We start from the raw sequence: 27,500 nt of genomic DNA on the forward strand, positions 1-27,500 counted from the left end.
ATCTTCGCGTAAGACTTCACATTCCTCATATGTTCTTTTTTTCTGGTTTCAAAGAATCTGCCAGTCTCAGAAAAAAAGAACATATGAGGAATGTGAAGTCTTACGCAAGAGGCTCCAACATCGCTAAACACGCTTGGTCTTCAAATCACTCTATTGACTTTAAAAATTCCCAAGTGATTGACAAGGGTTCTTCTCGTACCCGCAAGACACTGGAATCTTGGCACACCGCTTCGATAGATCATGCAGATAACAATTCTAGGCCGCTCCCTAATCAATACTCCATTCTTTTAAAAAAGAACAATAAGTCTTTTTGACAAATATTTTTTCCCGTTTTTTTATATTCTTTTTCTCACCTATTTTTGTATATATTGTAGTTGTCATCATTTTTTTCCATTCATTTCCATTGAAGGCTGTAGCCTGACAGCCGAAAGCTCGAAAGTTTTTAACTGTATATAGCCAGTGAACGTTTTTTGTAATAATTTTTTAATATGTTTTACCCTGGCTACGGTTCTTCTATTTTTAAATCATACCTGATGTAGTTCCACCGTTATCTGCAAGCGAAATGAAGCGGCTGGGTGTAAACACTATGGAGTTATATCTCCGGCAAAATTCAACATCAGAATTTTGACATCCGAGTTTCAAATTTGCCTTGATTTTCACATTCGACATCGAAGTTTTATATCCAACATTGAAGTTTGAAATCGAAGTTTTGAATAATACTTGACATCGAAGCGGAAAATTCGGTATTTCACGTTCGAGTTTCAAGTTCAAGACACAGATAGCGGACTTCAGGAACTTGACGAAATTGTTCGACTTTTGGGCGAGGCTACATTACTCACTTGCGTATGGGTATCCGGTCATATCATTCCAAGTCAGATGGGAACGATTTTCCCTAGAGTACTTGTATATCGAAAAGTTCGAATACAGTCAGCGAAGATAGAGCATTTGTGTTACCTCGCTCTATCAAATAGACATGCATTGATCAGTTTTTTTTAAATTTTCTTTTCTTTTTACATTTCCATTGGATAAGAATGTTTTCTTTCACCATTGTCCCTTCGGCTCGCTTGCGTGACCAAAGCGGGCGATTCGATTAACTCAGAAGCCGGGACGGGGGGGGGGGGGGTACTCCCTTTAAACATGGTTCGCACGGGCCTGGAATACTCATTGAAAAAGTGCTAGGTCCTTGAAAACTCCTTGAAAACTCCTTGAATTTGTAGGTGTAATGCTTGAATTTTACGAAAATTTCCTTGAATACTTGAGACTATGGCAAAATAAGTTCATTTTGACTTCAAAAGATTGAATTACAATCTAGCATCGCAACTTTATTAGGACAATTCATCAACCTCGCTCTCAGGGTCTTCTCGGCTTTCAACATAGCGGCGGGTCGGGAGAAGACCCTGGCACACAGCAGATCACGTGATCAAATTTTCCATCGCGGATGTAAAAATAGGTCATCACTTATTTCCATCCCTCAAACTGGCATTTCCCTTTTTATTCAACTTATACGACGTACAATCTACTTTAGACTTCAAATCTACTTCAACGAAACAAAGATTTTTAAACAAGCTGAGAAGATTCACAAAAGGTGAGGCAAAGAGTTGCACCCGGATCGATGGCTTCACCTTGCAGTATCCGATATCCACTACACATACGAGACAAGCTCCCGGAAAGTCGAATTTTTTAGAGTATTGACATAATAGAACCCAGCAAAACAATTGAAAGTTAACCGTCTTCAACGGGGTTTTTAGACCTAAATACTGTAGATCAGCGCGGCTTAGCTTAGAAACGCTATTTCTTGTTGAACTAAAGCTGTAATTCTGCCTGTTTTCATTCTTTTCACAGTGGTAAGCTTGTCAATACTAACATGGGATATTGCGTCGTGTAATTGTTACGAAATGTCCAATGTCAGTTTTGAGGGATGGAAATTAGTTGACCGTCTCAATCACACTCAAGACGCCATATTGATTTTCGTACTGAAGCCTTGATTGCCTTGTCAAAAATATGATGCGCGCGCCGCCAAAACCGGTTTTAAAGTCTTGACACGATTTCTGCAGAGACTCTGTTGAGTTTTAAAGAGGCTCTGCTCACAAAAGGGTACAATACATATACATTTTCCAAATTTAAGTTTCAGTATATCAACAATACACTGTTCCTCAAGACAATGTGGTGACAAGTCAAAATAGATCACAGGTAACCCAGGCTCACTGTGTGTGCCACATACGTAAATATAGAGAACATATGAGGCGAAGTTTAGGTCTGGAAATTTGCAAGAAAATGGAAATAAAAATCAATGAAACTTACCATGTGGTGAGCTGTTGTTGTCTTTAATACGTACACGAAGTTTCGGGAAAAATGGTCCCCGTTCACCTTCCTTCATAGTATAGTGACAAGGTAGGAGACGAAAGCCAGCGTAGGGACTCCGATCGACCCAAAACAAGAACGATTTTTTTCGTGAAAATCGAATCCAGTCGCTAAATAAACACGCCAGGCTCGTGGAACATGAATTTCTCTAAACCATGAATCCACTGAAGCATCTCCAGGTAGCACTAACCCTAACCCAACTTAAAACTTATTATTTAAAATTAGCATATTTTTAGCTTACAGGAATTAACAATTTTATTGGCACTTTGAATTCATGTAATTAATCTCAAGTTAACTTACAAATCTATTTAATGAACATATTCTTAGCTTATATGAACTGATAGATTTTATTGGTATTTTAATCCATGTTAAGCGCATGCGATCATTCTGTCATGAAGCATGCGCTATATAAGTTTTTAAGTTATTATTATTATTATTAGCAAAGTGTCCAATTCAAAATGGCACTGAACTCTGGACGCCTGGTGACGAGTATAATAAGTTCTGGAGGGAAGGGAGTCCCAAATTGCTAAAATACAAAACTCACTGATCAATCTGGGACTCCCCTCCCTCCAGGGGGACATATTTCCCCTCGTCACCAGGCGTCCCGAGTTCAGTGCCATTTTGAATTGGACACTTAACGAGGACAACGCTTTCTGGCCGCCATTTTAGCAAGTTAACTTACCTGGAGATGCTTCGGTGGATTCATGGTTTAGAGAAATTCATGTTCCACGAGCCTGGCGTGTTTATTTAGCGACTGGATTCGATTTTCAAGAAAGAAATCGTGCTTGTTTTGGGTCGATCGGAGTTCCTACGCTGGCTTCCGTCTCCTACCTTGTCACTATACTATGAAGGAAGGTGAACGGGGACCATTTTTCCCGAAACTTCGTGTACGTATTAAAGACAGCAACAGCTCACCACATGGTAAGTTTTATCGATTTTTATTTCCATTTTCTTGCAAATTTCCAGACCTAAACTTCGCCTCATATGTTCTCTATATTTACCTATGTGGCACACACAGTGAGCCTGGGTTACCAGTGAATAGATCGCTAATGAAAATCACTTTGTTCCAGTTTCAAGGTTACATAGCCGAATCCCTAATTAAAGACACTACCATACAACTTATGAGAAGTCAAATCAACATATCAAATAGACCATTTTACAGTTGTGTGCTTAGTTTTCTGGCCTTCGAATGAAAGGGAAGTTGGAGTTGACCTTGTTTTGATAGAAACCTCACTGGTTTTCTTATGTTAATGATGTTGCTCTCATGCTTATTAGTAGGAATTTACATGAGAAAAGCAGTGGTTTCTATCAAAGCAAGGTCAACTCCAGCCTCACTTTCATTCAAAGGCCAGGTAACTAAGCAGACAACTGTAAAATGGTCTATTAAGGACGTTCGCGCCAATTGTTTCTGCGCATCCTTACTGCGCACGCAAATGCACACGTCACGTCATACACGAGCGCACGCGCTAAGTACTAAAATAAGAAATGATAGGGCAAAAGGCCATTGCTATAGCTTTGCCTTGATTTAACGGTCTTGGACGTTCGGTGACCCCTATTTTTCTTTCCAGAAACGGATTTTATTTACAATTATCTCCACGTTGTCCAAAAATGAACAAAAAATCAATGTGGGAAGTTAAAAAAATTTCAAGATTTCTGCTCACGGGACATCGAATCTTGCCATCTTGCGGCTGCAAGGCGCGTGAAACTGTGGTCGCTAAACGCGAACTTGATCTTTAAGGAACCTCACCAGTTGACTAAATTCACTTAATAAGTCCACTTAAACAATATTTGGCAGAGAAGATTTCACTTCAAAGATTTAATTGCAATATATTTGGGTTTACAGACACTGGCCTTATTCGCTAACGAAGCCCGATTTTGTCACATTTTGGGTGTTTTTCCGGGCATGTTCTCTCCAAAACGAAGTCGGTGACCCCCCATTTTTTTTACATTTCTGACATAACTAACTCATCATCTTACAGTGGTAAAAGTTTCAGAAAAAAATCAATGTTGAAAAATTTTCGCGCGAACGTCCTTAAGTGATATCAAATCAAATGTTGGAATACTCATTTAGGTCCATGGGAATGCATGTTCAATACAGTCGAACCTCGATTACCGGACTCGTTGGGACTAGGCGAAATAGTCCGGATAATCGAGGGTCCGGATAATCGAGAATATGCATATTAATGAGGAACAAAAAGTGATTACATTAAAACGACATTTAATCGTGAAACAAAACATTTGCAAATCGTTTGGAAAACAATATGGTCTACATCTTCACTGTCCGTTGTGAACACCTGTACAAGTGTCGGCAAACGTCATGATCTTATCAGATATCTGCCGTTTACTAACGCTATATTCAGCTGACAAATTGGTTCCTTTTTCTTCTTTCTCTAATCGGAAAATTATAGCCTTTTTATCTTTTATCGAAAGAACGGATTGCTTACGCTTCAAGGACATGATGATCGTGAATAAACATTCGTCACATATTGTAGCTTGTTTGCCGAACGAGCCAATAGAGCATGAAATTTCACTTAGCAACAAAGCAACTCTAAGCCAATCTGTTCTGCATTAGTCACGACGTGTGCAAGCGCTACTTTATTTTGCTTTTTGAAAGCGAAACAAACTCGCCTTTACTTCAATTTTCAATGCTGTAGTTTTAAAAAGGATATGGCTTCGGATCTTGATCATGACTAAAAAATATTCATGACAAAATTGAAACCAGAGAAAAAGTCCGGATAATCCAGGTTCGACTGTATTGAGTTCCAAGTGTCGCTTTATGTCAAAGCATTTGCTACCTATTCCCAACAATAGATGAGTTCATGCTCTTAAGTGTATCATGGGTAATCAGGGCAAGATAGTTTTAAGGCTTGTGTGGAAGTTGAAAACGATGAAAAGTGTTCATGATGCGCAATTTTGGGGTTTTTTATTTTCCAAAACAAAAGATATCAGCTCAAACGTGTGGCAGAATAAAGTTGGAGAGAATGGTTATTGTGTAAATTACTTTATTAAACAAACGTTGTGCCATGCATTTCCTGTAATTCCAAAGGCACAAAATTACAGAGAATCTATAGAGACATCATTTAGAAATTCCAAAGAATAGATACCAAGTCCAGTTCATCTCAGTCGTGAACTTGAACTTATTTGTTTGGTTTATGAAGGCGAAAGTCTATAAAGCAGAGTCATGTATAGTTTCTTTTGCTTTGAATTTCCATGCAAACCCAGGGGTCTCCTTGTCAGGCGGTAACCGGTAAAATTTACCGCTTGTAAGAGCACTTATTACCGCCTGCAAACGCTCAGAAGTCGCTTATCCTTTGCAGAATGTCCAACATGACCAATTGCTTTAACGGTTTGAAAAGGTGCCATACCTGTTGTGCTGAAAACTAGGGAGAACCCTGCAAACCTTTGAATTTCCTACCATGTTGACATGATTACCCATGATGCACTCATGAGCGTGAACTGGTCTATTAGGTGAGTGTCACTGTTAGGGTTAGTCATAATATGTAGGTTAGGGAGTAGAGTTAAAGGGACAGTTTGCGATGTTAATTATGTTATTTATTGTCTGTATTGTCTGTAAGTTATGTTTAAGTTGGGGAGACGCCCAAGGGGACACTTTGTGACCCTTATCAAAATTGTTGTGCATCTAACTACGCACATTTCTGGACATATCCAGGGATCCACATTCGCAGTCGTCCGGTCGTCCCAGACGACTAAAAACCCACCCGGACGAATATAAGAACTGGACGAGTGATGTTTAATGCCATCAAATGTTATAAAATAGAATTCATGGCCTAGGCCTAGGCCATGGTGAAGGCAATGGCCTACCCCACGTTTTGTCCACACCCGTTTCTTTAGGACTTTCACCGTTATTTAACGAATTATAGGCCGATATGTTAACTCATGCTGACCATAATAACATGGGCTCTCTTAGCAAGCAGCATGAAAAAACCAACATGGCGAACTCGACGGTGCCTTTCCATCGATTTGTGATGTTCAAATTTCAAAAATTTTCCCTAGAAGTTTTTGGCGCCTCTGACACAAGAAACACAGGACACTTGTGCCTTTGACGCCATCTTCAGCAAGCATCTCACTCTTTGGAAACTTTAAGACTTGAGAGCTCTGCAGCAATGAAATCTCAAGTTTGGACGCCATCTTTGACCCCGCGGTATTTTCCATGAAACAATCGCACGCTTAATTTTCATGTAGCTCACCGCTGGAATGGTTGTTGGTAAGTCGTTTAGCAAATAGCAAAGGGTGACTCGTGGTCTCAGCTGATAGTTACAAGGTGTTTCGCCACCTCCGGCAAAAAAGGAAACAAGTGGAGACGAACCTGCTACTTACAAACAGCAAAAACAAAATCTTGATAGCATATAAAAGGAAGACACTAGACAAGAGCGTCCTAACTTTGGGTCTTTGAATGGTAACTTTGTAAGCTGCATTCAAGTACATTTTGCCGTGGCAGATATGGACCACTGCAAATCGGGTTCCCACGGTGCAAATAACAATACTCCATGGTCAAAATTTGTAATTTCTGACAGGAGTGTAAAATAAAACATGAATGCTCAAGTTACAAGTGATTTTATCGACCATTTCCTATACGTCCGTATTTTTTGCCCGGGCAGCCCAAAATTTGTTCGGGCAAGTACGTTGTCGGCAGACGACTTTGATAAAAAATGAATATGGCTCCCTGCATATCTCGAAGTACCCAGAGGAAAAGTCTTGGAACATAGAAGAGAGCCAGTAAACCCAACCCGCAAATCTTGCATTGTGTGGAATTGCAGTTGGGATCATTAAAAGTGGACAACCTAAAACCTTCAACCTCACATTCAAATGTTAGAGTTATTACATGGTCTGTGTCTGCCTCACTATAAAAATGCTTATACTTACCCTTCGGCTTGGAAAGAAGCCACTGTAGTCAACTAGGCCCCTTTTTTCTTGCAAGTAGAACCAGAAACCCATAAGGGTTGAAACGTGTAATGGCCCCTTGTGTGCTGGGAAACAAGCTTCTGAATATTCAATTTGCTAAGTACCATATTTGGAACAACAAGAGCGAGGGGTTTCCAAATATGGTACTTAGCACTGGAAAATTCAACCAATCAGTTCGCACTGAATATTCGGAAGTTGTGAACGCGCGTTACACGTTTCAACCCTTATGGGTTTCTGGTAGAACTGAATCCAGTTATGGAAGCCAATCACATCTGTTTTGTTCCTTGTCTCACCAACAAAAACATGCTCAAACGCTGATGAATCTAACTGCCTGAAAAAAAACGGATGAACTTAATTCATCAGCTGACATATAACGCATCTTGGAGGAGGTTTAGCACATTGCAACCCCTTTTAAAGAATGGAATTTAATTTTTAAGGAACTAAAGCAGGACTAATAATAAAATTATTAGTCCTGCAATGTGTCAAATTATTTGTGACACAAATAGCAGTGTTTAATCAATCAAGTTTCTTTATGAATGGTCAAAGGAAAAGAAAATGAAATGATGAGGAGAAGAAATCAAAGAATGTTGACACCTTGCAAAGGCAATGTTGAAAAGTCAGAAGAAAAGGGCATTAAAAAAAACCAAAGTGATGTGTTCAAAGAAAAAGGTATTTCAATCTGACAATTCAGTTCCATGACTGATTGTTCACAACAGCACTTTGTCTTGTAAGTCCATTTAGCCACCAACACAAGTTGGTATGCAAGCTGACATTCCCAAACTTGCAAATACCTGCAACTCTATTGCACCAGAACTTAAAAGTGGATTGTACTTTTGGTGATCTTTGACAAGGAAGCACACCAAAGTAAAGGTCTTAACTTGATATTTCATAAGTTGCCACACTACAATAATTATTATTAGCAATCTACTTCACTCCTTTGGTTCTCCGATACATTTTAAACCCGGGGGGGGGAGGGGGGGTACTCCCTTATAAGGCCTTAATGGGGACGTGCGGCCAGCCAGGGTATGTTTTTCGGGATTTTTGTCTTGAACAGGGTATCGAATTTATCATTTTTGTCTTAATCAGGGTAACGATTTATCAATTTTTGTCTTAAACTGGGTTAAATGTCTTAAACAGGGTATCAAAAATCGGAATTCTGTCTTAAAATGGGTAGGAAAATTAGCGATATTTGTCTTAAACAGGGTCAGGGTATGAGGGGCCGCGCCGTACCTCCCCACCCAGGGATATGTCAAGTACACCCCCCCCGGGATTTTAAACCATAAATTATATAGGGCCCACTTGAACTGGGCACGATCACCGGGCATAAGTTTCTTCTCAGCCAGGTACTTGTGTGCTATTTTCATTGGTTCTGTTTCATAAATAGCATGGATAAAACACTGATTCTCGCGAACTTCCTCTTGTGTAACTACCTCTTTCTGACCCCCTCCACTTTCATAGTTGTCCAATAAAGCAATAAATCCTATTAAATAAAATATACCATTAGCAAGTAAGTACAGCTGTGGATGGGCAGAACAAAAAATGAAGAAATGGTTTGCTTGAGTAGCTGGTGGGGTATTTTATTGCGGGAATATTTAAACACACGGGAGGTTGCTTTGTTGTGTTTTGGCCACAAGTGAAAATCCAAAACTACTCATCACCATATCAGTCGCAGCCCACTTTCAGCCAAAACACAAACTCCCAAGTGTTTAATAATCCTGTGATAAAATATCCTGCCAAATACACAGGCTAAGTAACGGTATTATTGTTATCAAAAATGACATCAGCACTTACCTCTAAATGTCTCTCTTTTAAAAACGTTTGGATCTACATAAGAAAAAAGGGGCTCCTTTGCATGATCTTCAGTTGAGTGGTAGCGGGTTTTCCCTCGAGGGTCTATTTTGTAGAGAAGTCCAGGGGTGAGGCGATTCTCATCAGCTTCCAACATGCGATTACATAGAGCAGACAACTCTGGATCGAGGTTAAATCTAATAACATAGACAAAAAAACCTTTGTTACTAGTAAGTAAACATTTTTATCATTCAATGGTTGTAAAAGAAGCCCTTCCTGATGTTTTGATCAAACACGACCAAGAAAGGAATAATAATAATAATAATAATAATAATAATAATTATTATTATTATTATTATTATTATTATTACTGATAATTCAGTAGTTTACATTGTGGTCCGTTAATAATAGTATTGATAAAAATGAAATATTCACAAAGCATTCCTAAACTACACTAAAATTGTTAAAAGGTTCTATGAATAGTAAAATGATCAAGCTTGAAATTACTAAGTATTTATCACTAATGTACTTTTTAAAATTCCTTAGGGTTGTAATGCTTCTAGTGCTATAGTCTAATGTTTTCCATAGTCGGTTGGCACTGGAATAAAAAGTGTGTAGACCAGAATTGGTACGGAAAAGGGGTATGAATAATATATAGTTATTTGCTGACGCCCTTGTATTATGCCTATGCTTATCATTACCATAGGAAATACAATCTTAATACACACAATACAATACATACTTAATTGACCACTCCCCATAGGGGCTTTTCAGTGCCAATGAAACACAACCAACAAAGCCACAGAACAGAAGAACTGTTAAGAATCCCAACCGGCCAGAGGCAACCCAGTTGGCTATTTACAAGTGCAGCTGGGAAGTTGAACCAAGGACTACCAGGATCAAATTCAACGAGTGGTCAGAGCGTGTCTTGAACCCGGGATCTCCAGATCTCAAGGCAAGCGCCCTAACCACTGGGCCACACTGCCTCCTTACTTATCCTTATCTTAAAAGTACAGAGGGCAACAGCCATTAACAATCTTGTGCATTAAACAAAGCTTTCTCATTCGTATGACGTCATCAATAGGTAACCAGCCAAGCTTACTAAAAAGTTCAACGGAATTATCAGAAAACCTAGCATCTAAGATTAGCCTCGCACAACGCTTTTGAACTCTTGATAATCAAAGTAAATTTTCAATTTTGGTGTTTCCCCACACTGTGCAACAATATTCAAATAACGGCCAAATTAATGCATTACATATTAGATTTCTTAGCCGATGATTAAGATATGTCTTATCTCTTTTAACCCTTTCATTGCCGAGGGCTTCCCCATTGACGAGTAAAATCGTCTGGTGTTAGACAGAGTAAAATCTATAAGTGTCAATTTGCATTTTTGGCAGTGAAAGGGTAAGTAGGCAAGATTCTGTGAGATTAAAAGGTATTACCAAACTTAAAGTGTTTTGCTTCAAAAAATGGTTTTGTATGGCCCCTTTTTAAACGTCGCATTTTACATGTGCTGAATCTGATGCAATTGTTGGTTCTCTACTCTGCACCGAGAGGTTTTCTCCTGGTAGTTCGGCTTCCCCTCTCCTCAAAAACCAACATTTGACTGGATTTGCGTTTATTGTTAATTTCAGTTTACAGTGTCCCCACGGACGCTAGAACGACTAGACACTTAAATAAAGTTCCTTTCCTTTCATTTTTATTCTAGAATATGGCTGTGCTAAAAGTTAAATATTGGATTACTCTCGAAATGATAGGAGGAGAGTGCTGCTCAGACCCTATTCACAAGAATGTTAATTATTCTCAAGGGATGAATTAATTAAGTTGTCGAATATTCGAGTACAGCATTTAAGAAAGGTGAACATTTTAAAAGAAAGATCTATGTTCCGCAGTTCCAAAAGGTATGCTTGTTGCAATTTTTTCCCTTACCTAACCTCATTGCAACAAAAAAGATTCAACCGATCCTGACTTTGTGCTTTCGTGCAAGCCGGGGAATTGTTATTTCAGTGGTTTCCGCGCCCGACGCAATTGTTTTAAATGATACATCAAGGGATCACAGAGAAGTGTTTGCACTGAGAGCTTAAGGGGAGAGACGTAACCAAAGGAAAAGAAATAAGTCTGAACTGAACGAAGAATTTAAATGTGACATGGAATAAATAACTCACCCCTTGTTAGCTATGTTCGAGAGGAAGCTCGAAAATTGAATGACAATATTGCGAAGGAATGGAACTAGCCTCGTATTCGAGCATTTGGAAAAAGCCCGGGAAGAATATGGCGGGTCATCTCAGGTAGTTTGCATGTAGCAAAATTTCTTCACAATTTACCTATTGTAATAGACCAATTCGGCTAACTCAATGTTGTACCCAATTCAAATCTCTCGGAGTTAAGATTCTTTGTGTGTTGAATTTGCATGGAAATGAAGCATTCACATTTAAATGATATGGAAATTCTTGGAACAAAACGTTTTATTCCCAGAGGATTTGAATTGGGTACAACATTGAGTTAGCCGAATTGGTCTATCTTATGAAGACAGTTCAAACTTTTAAAATTTTTAATGAGTACTGAGGTTAACTGCTGAAATACTCTGGGGCACAGAACTTTCCGACTGAAATTCTTGGTGATTTGCAAATGCTGCGTGAGTTGAGTAAACCTCGTTCTTGATTTTTCATTCTTGTCAATGAAGTGAGCAGTTGGGTTTCTTGACAAGTATGCAGTGTTTAAAACTATGTATGTCTGCCAACAGATGCTTTAATTTCCATTGTGGTTCTCACTAGTTTATCTCACTTAATACCTTGCAATTTGGTTTTCACGTCACCCACCGCACGGGACACTGAAAAACGCAGACTGCAGACTTATCTGTTGACCGTACAAATATGCAATTTTTTTCAAAATGGCGGCAAGGAATAAGGTGAGAGAAATCTGGGTACGACAACTGCCAACAAGCAAAATGGAGTACGGTTAGTGTAAAATGCAGACTGCAGACCAGGGGTAAATGCTAACAGTTAAGCCTAAATATTCTTTTAGGCCTAATTAGGCCTACGGTTAGCATTTCTAAGGGATTTGGGCTTTTTCAGCATTATAACCTCAGTCTGCATTTTACCCCAACGGTCTGCAGTCTGCATTTTACACTGACCGAATTTATAACACAATCTGACATGGTGGAAAACTTGTACATTGAACAACAGTAACAATACTCGCGTTAGGGAATTACAATTTTGAGGCCCCAAAATCAACCAACCGTAAAGGTACGTACGAAATAAAATCCCTTCATTACCGTTACGTATTTCAAACACCATTATGTCCTTTTATATATCCAGCGATCGCTATTCCAGAGGTCTAAGGCGCACATCGAGCGTACATGAAAAGCCAACTTAGCTTTAGTGGGATGTAGATCACCGTGCAACTTGAAAGATCGGCGAAATATTTTTTACTATTATGCTTGTTAATTTGCGTCTGCTTCTTACGGAACAAGTGCAATTTTGCCAAGAAACGTTTACAATTTTACATGTTCCCCACATACGATTTCTGTGGTATTCAAACTGAGACCAGATTTTGTTATATGGAAGATGGTTGGAAAGTAAGGTGATATAATACTGCTTGTCGTAAAACAGATCCAGAAGAAAACCAAACGCAATAACATTCAAAAATGATTGAATCGAAATTCACTAGCCTTGTGCTATGTACACCATACTCAAAAATCGTAAAATGAACTTTGATACGTAGACAAAAAGAGATAAAAGACACAAAAGTACGTGCTAATGTAATCACGAGGTACACGTCAATCAAATTAATAATCAAATGTCAATCATCAATGTACTGTTCGGATGTACGGTCCAACAAAACAAATATTGTAACAAACAATTTCCGACACTGCTTTATGAAGTTTTGTTAACTTTTGCTGTTTAAGCCAATCAGATGTAAGTACAGACAATAGAAAAGTTATCACCTTTTTGCATTCCAATTGAATTCCAACATGTTCGTTGTTGCCGTTGTTGCTATGGTTCTTATCTGGACCGTTTCTTAACAACATGTTAAGAACGCTTTCACACTCAAAACCATAAAAAAATCAGGACGTTCAGCTACAGCCCCAAATTTGACGTTCCTATAAAAGATAAGAGCGTACAATGGCCTTTGTTCACAGCAATCCAATGTCGCGGGTCAAGTAAAGCACCTCCATTTGATACATGGCGTCTTTTAGAAAGGGATACCATCAAGGGTATAAATTTCTGATTTTTGGCTGATATATTAAAAAACGATGGGCTTATGCTAATGTCGCAAAAAATGTAAAAAAAAAGATTCCCCTATAATGATTGATTAAAACCGCCGTCTACGTAAGACTGTTTAAATATCGAGCCCAAGGAGTTCTGCCTTTTCAACTACCCAGATACACACATGCTGCAATCTTAACTTCGTCAATCTCAAGATCGAAATGTTAATTCTCCTTACTTACTACCATACAATTATCTCCATGTCAGTTAGGGGAATTTGGTATTACAGAGAGACCATGTACCCTGATTGATGATTTCTGTATTCTCATCACCTGCCTGGTTAACACTGTACTGATAATGTAAGGAGAAACTGGGAATAAAGGGGATAACCACCATCATTACGAAAAGCCCGTGTCATCAACTCTTAATCCAGTTCTCAAAGGATTTTTACTGGTGAACACCGAAAACCAAGCTTCTTAACATTACAACAAACATTCATACAACATGTGGAGATGGGGAAATGTCTGCGAGTGCGCGCGCAATAAACACGCACGTGACAACGTCACGCAATGTCTTCTTAACACCACAATATTTAAAGACTTTTCAGTTTTATTTCTGTCCTCATACGGGCAAATATATTCTTCAGAGCTCTTCATGACTTTTCTAAACTTTTTGGAGATGTTGGGCAAACCTAAACAACTGGAAGGGGTGCTACAATGAAGAATGTCATCTTGATAGAAGAAGCTACATCTTAACCAGAAGCCAGGCAACCTCGTCCCTAGGGGTCCCTTTTGTCATGCGCGGGAAAAATCGATCCCCGTCGCTGACCAAAAGGATCGCGGCCTCTGGGAACGAGATTGGAAGCCAGGCGCCAACAGGCGCCAAAATAATAAAGTTGCGCCTGCGCAAGTGATCCACGCACGCCTTCCCTCTCTTGCACGCCGCGGGTCTTACTTCAGCACCTTCTAAATTCTTGTCTAATTTCATTTGACTATTCGATTTTTTAACGATGTTAAAAGACAGTTTAACTTCAATAAAAATTTGCTCAAACCTTCGCCCACAACATCATAACTACAACTACATTACATGTAGAGATACCATTCAGAATGAAGGACATACTTATGAGAATGAATCGGAATTAAGTTACATACGAAAACCAAAACAACTGAAATCGACCTTACAAAAATTGACAAACAGCTTTAACTTTGACAAAAGCCATTTACAGGATCAATCCTTCCAAGATTCAGTCCTTTTTCACTAGAAACTAGAGAAAAAGTTTCAACATTCAAAACATTTGCGAGTTTGATGAGCTTAAACCCTAAGAAAATAGGAGGAACGTTCTTTTATGCTTGATAAAGCTTTGTACAAAGAAGGCTTTCTCCAGTCAACGACTAGAAGCAATATTTTCCATAACTGAATGGAAAAATGGAATTAAAAATCTCTCATAAATACATCCACAGGACCTAAATAAGCAAGGACGGCGTTGGTTTCTTTCCAGGCCACGCCTCTTTCGCGTATTTCTTTTTCGGCGCTTCAGCAATTGTCATTGGTGCATTTTGCATAGCTGGGCCCGCGGGTATCGGTTCGGGTACGGGTATTCTCGGAGATGTGGGCAGTGTCGGCGACGACACGTCGGGTGCCGAGGTGATCGTCAAACGCGGTTTGTGATGCGCTGAAGGCGAGGTGGGACTCGTAGGCTCAGGAATAGGGCCGGATCCTGGCAGATTGGAGTAGAGCCCTTGAGAATACGGAAAACTCTGTAGTCGTCGTGTTATATTTTCCGTCAAGTTGCCCATAGGTGACACTGGTCCTCGCATTTTCTGTGTAAGTAAGAAACGTCGGCCGTTTTGGAAACAGAAAAAAAAATTAGTCTCTGTGCAGAACTACCTCTTAAAATAATGAAATAAGAGCGAAGGATAGATTTGAACCAGCGACACTTGCGCTTCGCGCTTCTGTTTCGAGAACATTCGCACACCCATTCGGTCGCCCGAATGAAACCCGAAATTTAACGGCCCATTGATCGAGTGATCCCGTTAGCACCTGACATGAAGCCCCCTCACCATACCTTATTGAGACTTCGTTATCAATGAGGTAAAAACCTAATATTTGGCCCAATTTTGGGGGGCTTTTTACGCGGTAGAAGAGAGATCTTTGTGCTAGGAAGGTCCTCTAGGAAGGTCCTAGAGGCCTGTTTTCAGCATTCAGTTTAAATCAGTTAAAAGGTTTTCCATGTACCAGGTCGTATGTCGTGAAAGGATCTTCCTGGCAGCAAAATTGGAAGATCATGGAGCTAGGAAGATCCGAGCACCATGTAAACAACTTTAGAAAGGAAATGCACGCAGTAAAAGCAACTGTATCAACATGATCACTGATGGGTGCCGGGCGTTCAACAACTTCGTTTACCAATTATCGTAAACGAGAAAGCCAACCACACTTTTCCCATGTAAACTGTCCCTCTACGATCTTCCGCGATTGCAACAATCTTCCTCGCTACATGTAACCAGGCCCATCAATTGAGTGGTTTGAAAACAACCTCCCAAGACACAAGTAAAAATGACCAATGAGCAAGTGCTGGATGACGAGGAAACGAAGCAAATGAAGGATCTATGTGGATAGTGTCGTGCAAACCATCTAATCGGAACAAGTACTAGGGACAGCTGAAAACGAAATGAAGAATTGACAGGGTTTGTACTCTTTTAAGCTCTTCAAATTCCATGACTTTTCATAACTTTTTCCATGATCTTCTCTAGCTTTCCATGACCTTAAGTTTAGCTGCCACGTAAGAAAATTTTCTTAACTCTAAACTGTCCTTATTTTAGGATATTTTCTGACATAACTCTGTTCAAATTTGAATAAATTAACAACCTCTGTCCGCCAAACTTCCGATTGTTTGATAAAAACTCGTTTTCATTTTCATTTTATCCTTGCTTTGACAAATGATTAATCTGCCATTTATAACTACAATTTGCCATGACTTTCAATGACCGACCATAACATTCCATGACTTTCCCGGCCTGGAAAATTAAATTCTTAAATTCCATGACCCGTACGAACCTGATTGAATAGATCAGGAGGGGGTTACCCACGAGAATATCCGAGGGAGTTATCAGAGACAATATCCCAGAATATCCCATCCGATGTTATCCGAGAATTGAACAGATCAGTAGAGGAAATATCCCCGAGAACACCCGCTCAAGGATCTGCATAATTCTTATCAGAAAACGGCCGGAGAATTCAATAAGCGTTTTTAGGATTTAATAAATACGAGCTTTAATACATCCCTTATACTAGGTCTATAGCACGTCATTTTCACAGACCATCTCGACCTTTCAATGCGATTCTGCTCGCATGAGAAGCCACGCTAAATCGTTAAGGGTAATGCTGATAACTGAGGCACGTGACTCTCTAGACAAGTCTCGTTTCTCCGGAAAATTAATCTGAAAAAAACGTGACCTTAGAAAACAGGGTACCTGCAAAAGTTCCGAAACGTTTAGGGCACGAAAAGCCATTTGTGAACCTATCAACCGTTTGTTCAGGAAAGCCGATCTTTTACCATGTTTTCAAGGTAACAAATAGCAAACTGACTGTGAAGTTTGATGACTTAAATCCTCTCCGTTCTTGAGATACAGAGGGAATTAGGACACCCAAAAATAGCCCGTAAAGTTTCGGGACTTTCGAGAAAGGGGCCCTGGTGTTTTGTTATTAATTCAAAATATTCTCCGTGGAAAACCTGCAGGATGTGAAGTCGTTCGTCCCTTATGTCTTGCTGTTGGATGACTGACGCCAGATGTGACGTAAATGGTTCATTGCCTTCCCTTAATGGACGAATGATGTCTGTAGAGATGTGTGTGTGTGTAGTTCTTTTAGATTCTTGTGGGCTGGCTAGTATTAGGTGAGGAAGCGACCAGACACGGATAAAATTGGAACAAATAAATTGCAAAAATCAAACAACTGAATGTAATTATCGTGTTCAAAAGAACAATACCTGAGATGGTGCAGTGGTGAGAGCACTCGCCTCCCACCAATGTGGCCCGGGCTCGATTCCCAGACTTGGCGTCATATGTGGGTTGAGTTTGTTGGTTCTCTACTCTGCACCGAGAGGTTTTCTCCGGGTTCTCCGGTTTCCCCTCTCCTCAAAAACCAACATTTGACTTGATTTGTGTTAATTGTTAATTTCAATTTACAGTGTCCCCAATTAGTGCTTCAGCGCTAGAACGACTAGACACTTAAGTTCCTTTCCTTTTCTTTTAAAGTTTCTTACCAATGCACACGCAAAACACAGCGTGTTTGAAATTGCGTTTGAAATTGCATAAACGCGTTTGCTCTTTTGTTATTCATAGCTACAATCTCTTTTGTTTGGCATTGTTTACTGTAGTTAAATAACTGAAACTTCTTATGACGATTATTTTTTTCCCATTTTTTTAACTTTTCATTTTAATATGTGCTTTTTGGAGCGTAGTGAGTTTTCCCTCATAATGTATCGACACGTTTTAGCGGGCCTTTCATTTTGGCTGAGCCAGTTGGGTCCTGGTAACTGATGACATCAAAGAAGTCAAGAATGTTATTCCATTGTGAATCATCAGAACATTCACAGCATCCGAAGGATAACTATCGCCCGACATTTCTACAAAGACTTAACAAAAAGCTCTAGATTTTCAACAAGACTTCAATTCTTATACATTTGCGCATTAATTTTCTTTATGAAGAGATGCAATGTTCTTTGACGTTTGACAGCTGGCGTCTAAATGAAAGTGAGACTCAAGTCCAAGGTAACCAGAGGGTTTTCTCTTCTCGCCGCTTCGCGACTCGTCTTCACCACTTCGCGGCTTTCTCGCGGATCAAGAAAAACCTCTGGGACCAGGATATTACACAGTAATTAACAAATACAAACAAATTTTGAACATGGACACCTCTTACAAGTTCATCCTCAATGGAGCCCTTGTCCATTTTCAAATCCGGCTACACATGTCATTTTCCTCTGACGAAACTTCACCGAGTAATTAATTCTCTACACTTCCTTGCCTCTCGATTTTTTGACGGTTTGCAGAGATAGCTTATAACGAATGCATTGCAGAGGTCATGGGTTCGAATCTCGTTGAAGCTATAAAGCGAGGATTGCTTAAACTGTCCAGTTTACTGCGAGGATCACTTCTATCTTTCGTCTATAGTCCGCATTTCTTTCATACTTCAATTACTCTGTTACTCAAAGCCTGGGCTATGACTAGTATGAGAGATGCGAAAAATCATGTTGTATGCCTCGTTCTTCAGACGACGCCGCTACAAGAAAACGATAGTGGCTAGGTAATCTGCAGTTTCTCCTAATGTGAAAACATCGACAGAACAAACCTAAATAATAGAACGTGAAAAAATGCATGTTTGGTCAACATGAAAATAAGAAAAGCGATTTTAAAGAGCGTGATTTTCTGCAAGGAATATTAATGTACCAAAAAAACCCACTAAAGGCGGGCTTCACTTTGACCTCGAAATTACAACTTCTCGGACCTCCTGTCCAGACGGGTTTTAAGATATCGCTTCCAAATTTTCAGTTCCAAATACGCCAAATACCGCGCGAGGAATGTTTCGTTTGTCTTCGGAGACTGATTTTACGGCACTTTTTCATCCCAAATTAAGAATGAGATGACAGTTTCGACTTTAATTCGTGACATATCAAAAATTCCTCACACTGCATTGGAGTGCATTGATCTGTGGGACTAAGATGCAACAAAGTGCGGTTACTTTTGCAATAATTATAAAGTGAAGGGGCTGGAGCTTCTGTAGCAGACTCAAACTCAGACTGAGTTTGAGGCCTCAAAACTGAAAGGCAAGTTAAATACCCAAAAACTAAAACTTTATTCAAATATTTCAATCTATTAGCTTTAATATAAGATACAGTTTGACCCTATTCAAAAAATAACGGCGCGAGAATTTTCTTTTTTCGCGGACACCTCATTTTCCTTATCGAGACCTTATAAACAATATTAAAAATAGTTTTTTGGGCCAGACAAGCAAAAGAAAACGCTAATTTGATAGAAACTCATAAAATGTGTTACAAGTCCATTGCGTTTTCAATGTAAGTCCGCGACATGTATCAGTAAGCGATCAAATAAAGGAGAACAAAAGGATAGCGGAAAAGGTGATATCCGTGAAAATTTTTGGCGACTTACGCATATCAACCTGCAAGCCAACGTAGTTAACATTGTATTTGGGAGACCGTAACAACACTATAAGCACCTAATGACTGGCCCCAAGGGAAACAGGCGAGACCCTCAATGGGGAACATTGAGGGTTTCGAGGAAACAAAACTCACGGTTTCCCTTGAGGCCAGTCATTAAGTTTTTTGTTATACCTCCCAACTCAAAATAGAACAATACACGGATGTCAGCTTACGACTTTTAGTAGATTCTTGGAAGCTTTCGTCCAAATTTTGCCCTTTGCAGAAGCCTGTCAACGTTTTCACGGCATTGTGGGTGGTCATGTTAGTAGATTTCGAGGTTTTGTCGCGTACTAGAAGCTTTTCAATTTCTTCTTCAGTCCTTGTTTGAAACCGTTTAGCTGCCATGACTTCGTAAAAATTATTTGCTTGACGCGGCTGGCATACAAATTTGCACGACCTGATCACGTGCGAGTCGAAAGTTCAAGTCCCTGGGGAGTTAGTGGGTTTTGACCCATGACACGTGACATGTTTTCCTCCAATCGGAAAACGTATTTGAGTAGTGAGGCATAACAACACTATTTGATAACTAAGTTTCTCCCTCACTGGCCATACCAGCAAGAGAGGTAGTCCAGTGAACATCAAGGTTGGTAATTATAGCAATGGAAGTTTAATCCACTCATAGATTATAACAAAGCGTAATTGGCCTAGTTTGAGCGTAGATAAACAGGGCCATTCATAAACGTTGTACGTACGGGATGTCAATTCCGTTTCTTTGAGATATTGTTATTATTACAATCGAGGTTGGATTACCAGTTTAAAAGAAATCCCGTACGATTACTGAGAAAAAAAAAGCATGTTCATGGGGATTGATTTTTCATTTCATTAAATTCAAATATTAGAGTTTGTCTCGCAGTTTAGGGGAAAATTAACAAGATTTTCCCCTAAGATGGAAAGAATTTGTTGTGGGTTGTCTAACAACAACAGCATGCAAGACAAAGAACAAACAATAGCTTCTACATACTTCATATCTGGCGCCGGATTCATGTTACATTTTGGCAACATTCTACGATGATTCCACATAATATGCGTCATAGCCTGATTCCCACTTAAGATTAGCTGTCTCATTGCAATCACTTTCAACCTTTTTACTCAGCTATTCATCCCTTCGACTTCGTTGTGCTAAAAGATATTTTATGTTTATGTCTGTGTGACTATGTATTTGTTGTAATGTTTCATATTAGTTTGGGGCATAAAGTAATTTACCAAAATACTAGTGTGGTATGGAGCACGGCCTAATTTGAAACAGAAGAAAAAAACCTAACTGAGAAATCTGCGGCACTTTTGGAAAACCAGCTCGGGTTTGTTATCACTGATTTACGTCCACTTAAGGCAAGAATTGATTTACCAAGAATAGAACATGAAAAGGAATCTTTAAAAAGATTAAACAACGCCTTTATTTCAATAAAGTAGTGAAAAACTCAAAATGAACGCCGATTCCCAACTTGCAAATTTTATGCCACCAATGCTACCTACCATTCAGGCTTTGTTGGTCATATCAAAAAGTTCAGTTGTGCGGACATTTTTTTCGGTCTTTTTTTTTTTTTCAATTTCTGAGAACGAAAGTCGTTCAATGGACACAAAACCGAGCACACCAAGATTTATAATTAATAATAATAATTGGCAGTGCTAATCACCCTTTACTTGCAGTCTTGAGGACTGAATTACGAAGGGCGCAGCTCACGATATCGGGCTGAAAGCATACAAGGGCGCCTCTGGCTGCCGCTATACAGTCCATTTTGATGTCGGAGCACAGCACCACAGCTAGATGTTAATTAGCTGTGAGTCGATTTTGATGAGGGAGGAAAACCGGAGTACCCGGATAAAAACCTTCGAGCCGGGGCCATGCAGAGTTGAACCCCGCCTAGCAGTGGTGGGAGGCTCGATAGATAACCACTAAGCCACCCTGACTCCCCCACCCTGACTTTCCAGCCCTGACTCCCCCACCCTGACTTTCCAACCCTGACTTCCCCACCCTGACTCCCAAAATCATGCATTCTCTTGAGAAAAAAACACAAACACCTCAACACATAACCAGTAATAAATTCCAAAACGGAAGACCTGCTTTTAAGGCTAGCTTAAGCAGAGGCGTATTTAAGCAACAAAAAGCACGCGGAAGTGCATCTTTTAAACCCTTGACAGTGGTTGTGCTAACTGGGCCATTCCAGTTGGGGTCCAGTCGCATAAAAAAGAGTGTTTTCTTAAGTTCCTAATCGCTGGGGGAAGTACTTAGGCTATTCTCTTCGTTCATCTCACATAGCTGTCGCAATAATTCATTATGGATGAGAAATAATTAGTCAACCAAACCGCCAGAATTTTTTCCGGTCCACGCCCTCATGATTCAGTTATTTCTACCCTTTGGTGACTTGAAATCAAGTTTCTGGCTTTGAAATATTTCATGATGCTAAATACAGATCCTTTATCATGATCGACAGGTTAGGTGACACTGCTTCCAAAAACAGAATCTGTGAATCATGATCGTTCAACCACTGCTCCTCCTTTACCTGACAGCCACTTTGAAATGGGTCATAGCAAACAATGACAGCGACACATTTGAGCTTGGAAAAGGGATCAATCTGCGAAAAATCAACTTGTTCAGGGACTTTCAGGAACGCGAGGCGAGCGTGTTCGAAGAATTGCCTTCCAGCTGCTTCAAAAGATCAAAGGTTCATGACTTAGGCAGTTATTTTGACTACTACGAAAGCACCAAAGTATTCTACACTAAGACGGCCGTCGGAGCTGGTTTGGACGCATCACTACAGACAGCATTCACTCTTGGAACAACGTTAAACAGCGTCATCCAGACGAAAGATTCAGAGAAAACTAATATAAGTGGAATGTCTCTAAATGTCCGAGCATTGACAGAAAAGATCCTGGTGAAAAAGGACTGCTTGGATGATGTTGATGTCTCCACTCCAACGAAGCGTCTTCTGAAGGAATTCGAACGTCTACCCTTAACATTTGAGAAGCCTTGGCTCGCAAACTCCTGGAAGCTATACTCCAATTTCTTGCAGACGTTCGGTTCCCATGTTATAACGTCCATAAAGCGTGGATCAAGTATAAAGCAGACGACGTTTGTGCAGAGTTCTGAATCATACAGTCAGCGAGACTTCCAGGTGAAGAGTTGCGTTTCACTCGCAGGACCTACCAGTGTTGGCAAAGTCGGTGTCGAAGCGTGTGCAAATGTCAGCCGAAGTGAAGCATCACGTGCAAGCCATATGAACACGGTAGACAGACTCATCGTCCGAGGAGGGACCAAAGAAACTCGTAACGCGCTGTTCAAACAGAGGACGGAAGAATTGATCGAGAAGTTGATGAATGAAGCTGGCGAGTCAGACGCGGCTGTGGAGCACAGTTTCAGATCAATTTGGGACATTCTTCAAAGTCGCTTCGAGACAGGATCAGACAACTACATCCGAGCTGTAAACCTGCAGTACTACTACCTTGGTTACTTGAATTATGGCTGTCGACTTAAAGAAGGTGGTGGTGTACAGCTGCAAAAATTCGACTACACCAGAGGTTCCACCAAGGAGTCTCCTGAATTTGAGTGCTCTTTGGCTTCAAAGGGGTGCCACAACGATGCCGATTGTCATTACAGAATAGGAGTCAAGTGCTCCTGCTACGGTAAAACTTGCGTTCGCTACGACGAAGGGGAACAAGATACCGGGGTCTCCAAGCGTACTGCATACGCCAACACCGACAAGAAATGGGGATGGCATAGCTGCGGCTGGAAAGTGACTTGGTTTAAGTGTGCCTGCTACAACGACAACATTGAGGTCCGTAAAGAGGTGTGGAGGATGCCAAACAGAGATGCCGTTCAGAAAGGTGTCAGGCGTTATGCTGCTCACCATAGGTCGACGAAGCTAAGCCGTGATCAAGTTCGAAAAGATTTAAAAGCTGAGATCAAATCCTAGAGATGTTGGCAACATTTAGAGAAGCACGACGCAGTAAAATAAGTTTCTCTGTCAAATTCGCATAGTATTCACATGTATTGTATGCTATGAAACAATATTAAAATGGCAAAGAGGTAACAATTCCTGATTGAGTGACCATTTAAACATGCACCTATCCAAGATTCCAAAATACAGAAATCGGAATTAACGAATTAACCTTTGATGATTTTAACTTGAAATTCAATCTGGGCGGATCACGGAAAACATTTTTAAAAGCAAAGTTAAGCTCAGTATTTGTCGTCGTGTATCTCAACGGTAAACCAGCCTCACTGCGTTTCGAGCAGAGTCGTTACTAATGTACGCCCAGTTCCTTGCGAATGAGGGAAGGGGAAAGGAATAAGGCTCGGGTGATCCGAACAGTCCCCTCTCGCCTTTATTCCGATTCGCTAGTCGCCACCCACGTTTTGGTGATTCCCATCTCCTCTTTGCAAAGATTTCCCCAATGATGCGGACGAACAGTTTTCGAATTTCTCCTTAATAACGACGTCTTACTGTTTGAGACTCTACGTCTTGCCCCTCCCTTACGCTACCCCCTGCCATTCCATGTCCCATATGCTCACCACGCCTCCGCCATGCGTTTCACTTCCCCTGAACAGTTTCCCACTCCCGTCACCAAATTGACTTTGATTATTGATTAAATACCTCTTACTAACCGAGTTTGAGGGCCATACTGTAAATTATGGCCCGCGTTTTTCAGGGCTGGAACTCAGATAAATAATGACCGGTTTCCAAAACAACAAAAAAGATTCTAGTAGGGGTCCGGGGGCATGATCCCCCGCGAATTTTTTGGGTTTTAACTCTCCTGTGTTTCTGACCGATTTCCGTAAAACAGTGGAAACCGTTATGAATCCCCCCCTGTTCTCCCCTCATATTTATTGCCCAAGCGGGAAAGGAAACCACAACTGAAACCAGTTGAAGTCAAGCGGAAGGTTCAACTGCCACAAAGATTGCCGAGTAAAAATCCGAAAACAGAAATCTTCTTGGTTGTTTGAACAGTTGCTTGCAACATTCAAGAGTTTATGTAACAGAAACGACATGAATAACTTGCTAGAGAATGTTTTATCGAAATTTCAAAAACTATAATAAAGCTTTCTCAATATGATCGGTGCAAAATTCTCGACGTAAGGCATTTGAGGTATGCGCGTCGATTAAAATCCACCAATCAGCGTATCGGGGCAGGGTTGTGGTTCTGAACTATCAACGGTCGCGATACGCTGATTGGTGAATTTGAATCGACGTGCATACCTCAAATGCCTTACGTCGAGAATTTTGCACCGATCAAGTTGAGACAGCTTTATTACGGTTTTCAGGATCGCCTCTCTAGGTGAATTTTTGAGAGTTTAAGCTCAAATTCGGCGAAGGTATGGCGACATCCCTAATTGATCGGATGCTGGTGTTTTTAAGGTGAGAATTTCACTGGTTTGGTGTCAGTTCCAGCTTAAAGTGGACTAGTTCACGCGCCGGCGGCTGATTGCTGCCTGCCTTGTCTCCTTGGTTAGTTCTAATCGCCGAGGTCAAATATTCATCTCGCAAAATAGCCCTTAAAACAACACGGGACGGCGAAAAAAACATGACACATGACTCAGTTAACATTTTCTTCACACTTTTATTGAATCATTTGCTTTAAATTCTGCATTGGAACAAATTGTAGCCACCGTATTGTTCATCTGTAAAAGATCAATGCTCAGATTTCAACGGCCCCCCCACTAACAGAGGGTGGTCTGCCTGTGGTCAGAAACTGCTTTCATAGCAGAAATGCGTGCGCCAACTTGACGAGCACACAGTTAATAGGTTCCGATCGAATTGTCAATATTAATCCTTACCTCTAAACCGTAAACCCAGCGGTTACACAAATTTAGCTAGAGCTAATCTCTGAATACACTTCCTTCAATGAAGGTTTTCTCCGAAGGTTTTCTTTTTTTCCGGGAATGTCAGCGAAAGAATCGGGAGGATATTCCAAATTTTGGGATGACGTTCAGTTTCACATTGTTGTGCTCAAACGCAGCGTTTGTTAGAATTGTCCCCCCACGACACAATCTAGCCAAGCAATATCTTTTAACGAAATGCTTAGGACTCTTCACTTTCAGCATTTAGAGTAAAGACACATTTAAAAAATTGCAATTTTGTTCATTATCTGCCGCATTGACAAAATTGAAGGTTGTAGGCCTCGGGAAAATAGCATTCCGGAGAAATGCAGAACATGCGCATCTTTGAAAACTTACCGCACTCAGTTGCTACTTCACGGCCTGCAGAGAAATATTGGCACTATCACGGCTGCCAAATGTGGACAGTGGTACAGATTTATGCAAACGTACATTCCAAGATGTTTAAATAATTGAAGAGATTGCAGGATAATTACAACATAGTTTTGAAATTTCTTTTTCCTCAGTTGATTGTTATTTCTACACACGTTTGTCAGTTCACGTGGGCCTGACGGACGTGACGAATGATGATAATGATTTTCTAGATTAGGAATATCGTAGCAACGTGACGTGGGCCTATGTGGGCCTGACGGAAGATTCGAATGATGATAATGATTTTCTAGATTAGGAATATCGTAGCAACGCTATCTACGATAGCGGTATTTACATGGGTTAATTAAGACAAAGAAAACACTTCTTTCACATTTGAAGCGAAAGTCGTACATTTTGCAATTGCAGTTTCCCTAGAGGTTTCGTCAAGGTTTCGTCTTGAGCAGCATGGGAGAGACGGTTCACTGGGTTCGAGCATGCCGCCTGGTGCAATAAATGTTTTCCTTGAACTGTTTCGTTGCGTTTGCACATGCTCCTTATCCAGCTCCCACCACTTAGTTCGTCCTACGCCACTCTCGTCACCAGAGCCTCGGATCGACCCAAGGCTCTGGGAAAGTCTATGTCGGAGAACATGCGCGGTAGGGTTGTTATAGCCAAAAATTGGCTATTTGAACCTTACGGCGCCTGCTCACTCCTCGTGCGAACATGAATGCACCAATTAGAGACGCTTTTGATTGTTCTTCACGAAAACCAATGAGAAGATACTTTGTTTCAGGGTTCCCCAGAGCTCTTCTCTCCCTCAGTCAAAAGAAGAGCTCTGGGGTCGAGATTGGTCCTGCGCCCCCAAAAGGCTTAAGTATGGAACTTGAACAGAGGAGTCAGTATTAAGAACACTTTTGAAAGAACAGAAATGTTCTAGTTCCTTCATATATATATATTTAAGCCAAAGCTTGCTTGCAGCCAACCTCACCTTCTCAGGACCGTACTGGGGAATACTATTACCGCTAAAGCCAACAAGATGCTTGGTTTCCTTAAAAGAAACTGCACTAAGGATATGTCAATGCAATCTCGAAAGGCTCTCTACACAGCTTTAGTTAGATCTCATCTTGGTTATTGTAGCCAAGTTTGGGCTCCTCAGAGTGTTATTAGAAACCTTTTATCCATAGAAAAAGTCCAACGTAGGGCAACGAAATTCCTCTATAACTATTCAAATGCCCTCAGTTACAGGGATCGCTTATTGGGACTCCAGCTCTTACCTATTAATTACTGGTTAGAATATCTGGACTTTGTTTTTTTTTAAGCGCAAAACTAACGTATATACAATTGATCTTCGAAATTATATGTACCAACCTAGATGCAACACTAGAAGCTCTAGCTCGGGCAATAATTTTATACACTTAACCATTCCTAAAACAAACAGTTTTCGCGATACCTACTTTTTTCGCATAGTCAATCTCTGGAATGCATTACCCAATGAAATTACAACTATTACCTCTGTTTCTCTGTTTAAGTCCAAGTTAAAATCCTTTTACTTCGAATTCCAAAGACTGCAAAACGTGTTTGATCAAGATGATATTAGATCGTATAAATTATCTGTCCTAACTGTCGTAAGACAAATATCGCCACAAGTTGTCATTGCTAGCGATCCTTTTTTCTCTCTTTTTTTTTTTTTTTTTTTTTTGTTGTTGTTTGTCTTGTAGCGTGAATTATATGTTTTTGTGTGTTTTTTTTGATAGATTTTCTTAGTCAGGGTGGGATGGGTTCTTAATGTGTTACGTCGGGGCGGGCTGGTGGTTAACCTCGT

General features: G+C 40.3%; 4 protein-coding genes across 5 annotated transcripts in view; 1 reads left to right on the forward strand and 3 right to left on the reverse strand.

The window, feature by feature from the left end:
• LOC138046007 (uridylate-specific endoribonuclease B-like) overlaps positions 1-13,542 on the reverse strand; it is a 24,649-nt gene extending 11,107 nt beyond the window's left edge. Inside the window, exons 1-6 of the mRNA XM_068892695.1 lie at positions 13,526-13,542; positions 11,238-11,264; positions 9,076-9,269; positions 8,564-8,764; positions 8,213-8,246; positions 7,246-7,615 (exon numbers count right to left, since the gene is read on the reverse strand). Coding sequence (XP_068748796.1) covers positions 7,447-7,615; positions 8,213-8,246; positions 8,564-8,764; positions 9,076-9,269; positions 11,238-11,264; positions 13,526-13,542 — 642 coding nt within the window. The 3' untranslated portion in view covers positions 7,246-7,446. The remainder of the gene's footprint in view (positions 1-7,245; positions 7,616-8,212; positions 8,247-8,563; positions 8,765-9,075; positions 9,270-11,237; positions 11,265-13,525) is intronic.
• LOC138045248 (DELTA-alicitoxin-Pse2b-like) lies at positions 3,006-23,426 on the forward strand. 2 transcript variants are annotated; one of them, XM_068891677.1, is made up of 3 exons: positions 3,006-3,282; positions 5,679-5,829; positions 21,927-23,426. In XM_068891677.1, the coding sequence occupies exon 3, from the start codon at positions 21,966-21,968 to the stop codon at positions 23,403-23,405; it is 1,440 nt and encodes a 479-aa protein (XP_068747778.1). In that variant the 5' UTR covers positions 3,006-3,282; positions 5,679-5,829; positions 21,927-21,965; the 3' UTR covers positions 23,406-23,426. The 2 variants fall into 2 exon arrangements, with proteins under 2 accessions (XP_068747778.1, XP_068747779.1); XM_068891678.1 differs by lacking the exons at positions 3,006-3,282; positions 5,679-5,829 and adding an exon at positions 20,051-20,077.
• The window catches only part of LOC138045249 (nuclear inhibitor of protein phosphatase 1-like), a 54,206-nt gene continuing 40,580 nt past the window's right edge, over positions 13,875-27,500 (reverse strand). The window contains exon 8 of the transcript XR_011131554.1: positions 13,875-14,051. The gene's annotated coding sequence lies outside the window, so the exon portion shown is untranslated. The remainder of the gene's footprint in view (positions 14,052-27,500) is intronic.
• LOC138045254 (nuclear inhibitor of protein phosphatase 1-like) lies at positions 14,560-15,760 on the reverse strand. The gene has a single exon (XM_068891683.1). It carries the CDS (start codon positions 15,095-15,097, stop codon positions 14,744-14,746), a length of 354 nt encoding a protein of 117 aa, XP_068747784.1. The 5' UTR covers positions 15,098-15,760; the 3' UTR covers positions 14,560-14,743.

This window comes from Montipora capricornis, chromosome 4 (assembly GCF_036669925.1).
Source record: "Montipora capricornis isolate CH-2021 chromosome 4, ASM3666992v2, whole genome shotgun sequence".
In the NCBI taxonomy this organism is placed as follows: Eukaryota; Metazoa; Cnidaria; class Anthozoa; order Scleractinia; family Acroporidae; genus Montipora; species Montipora capricornis.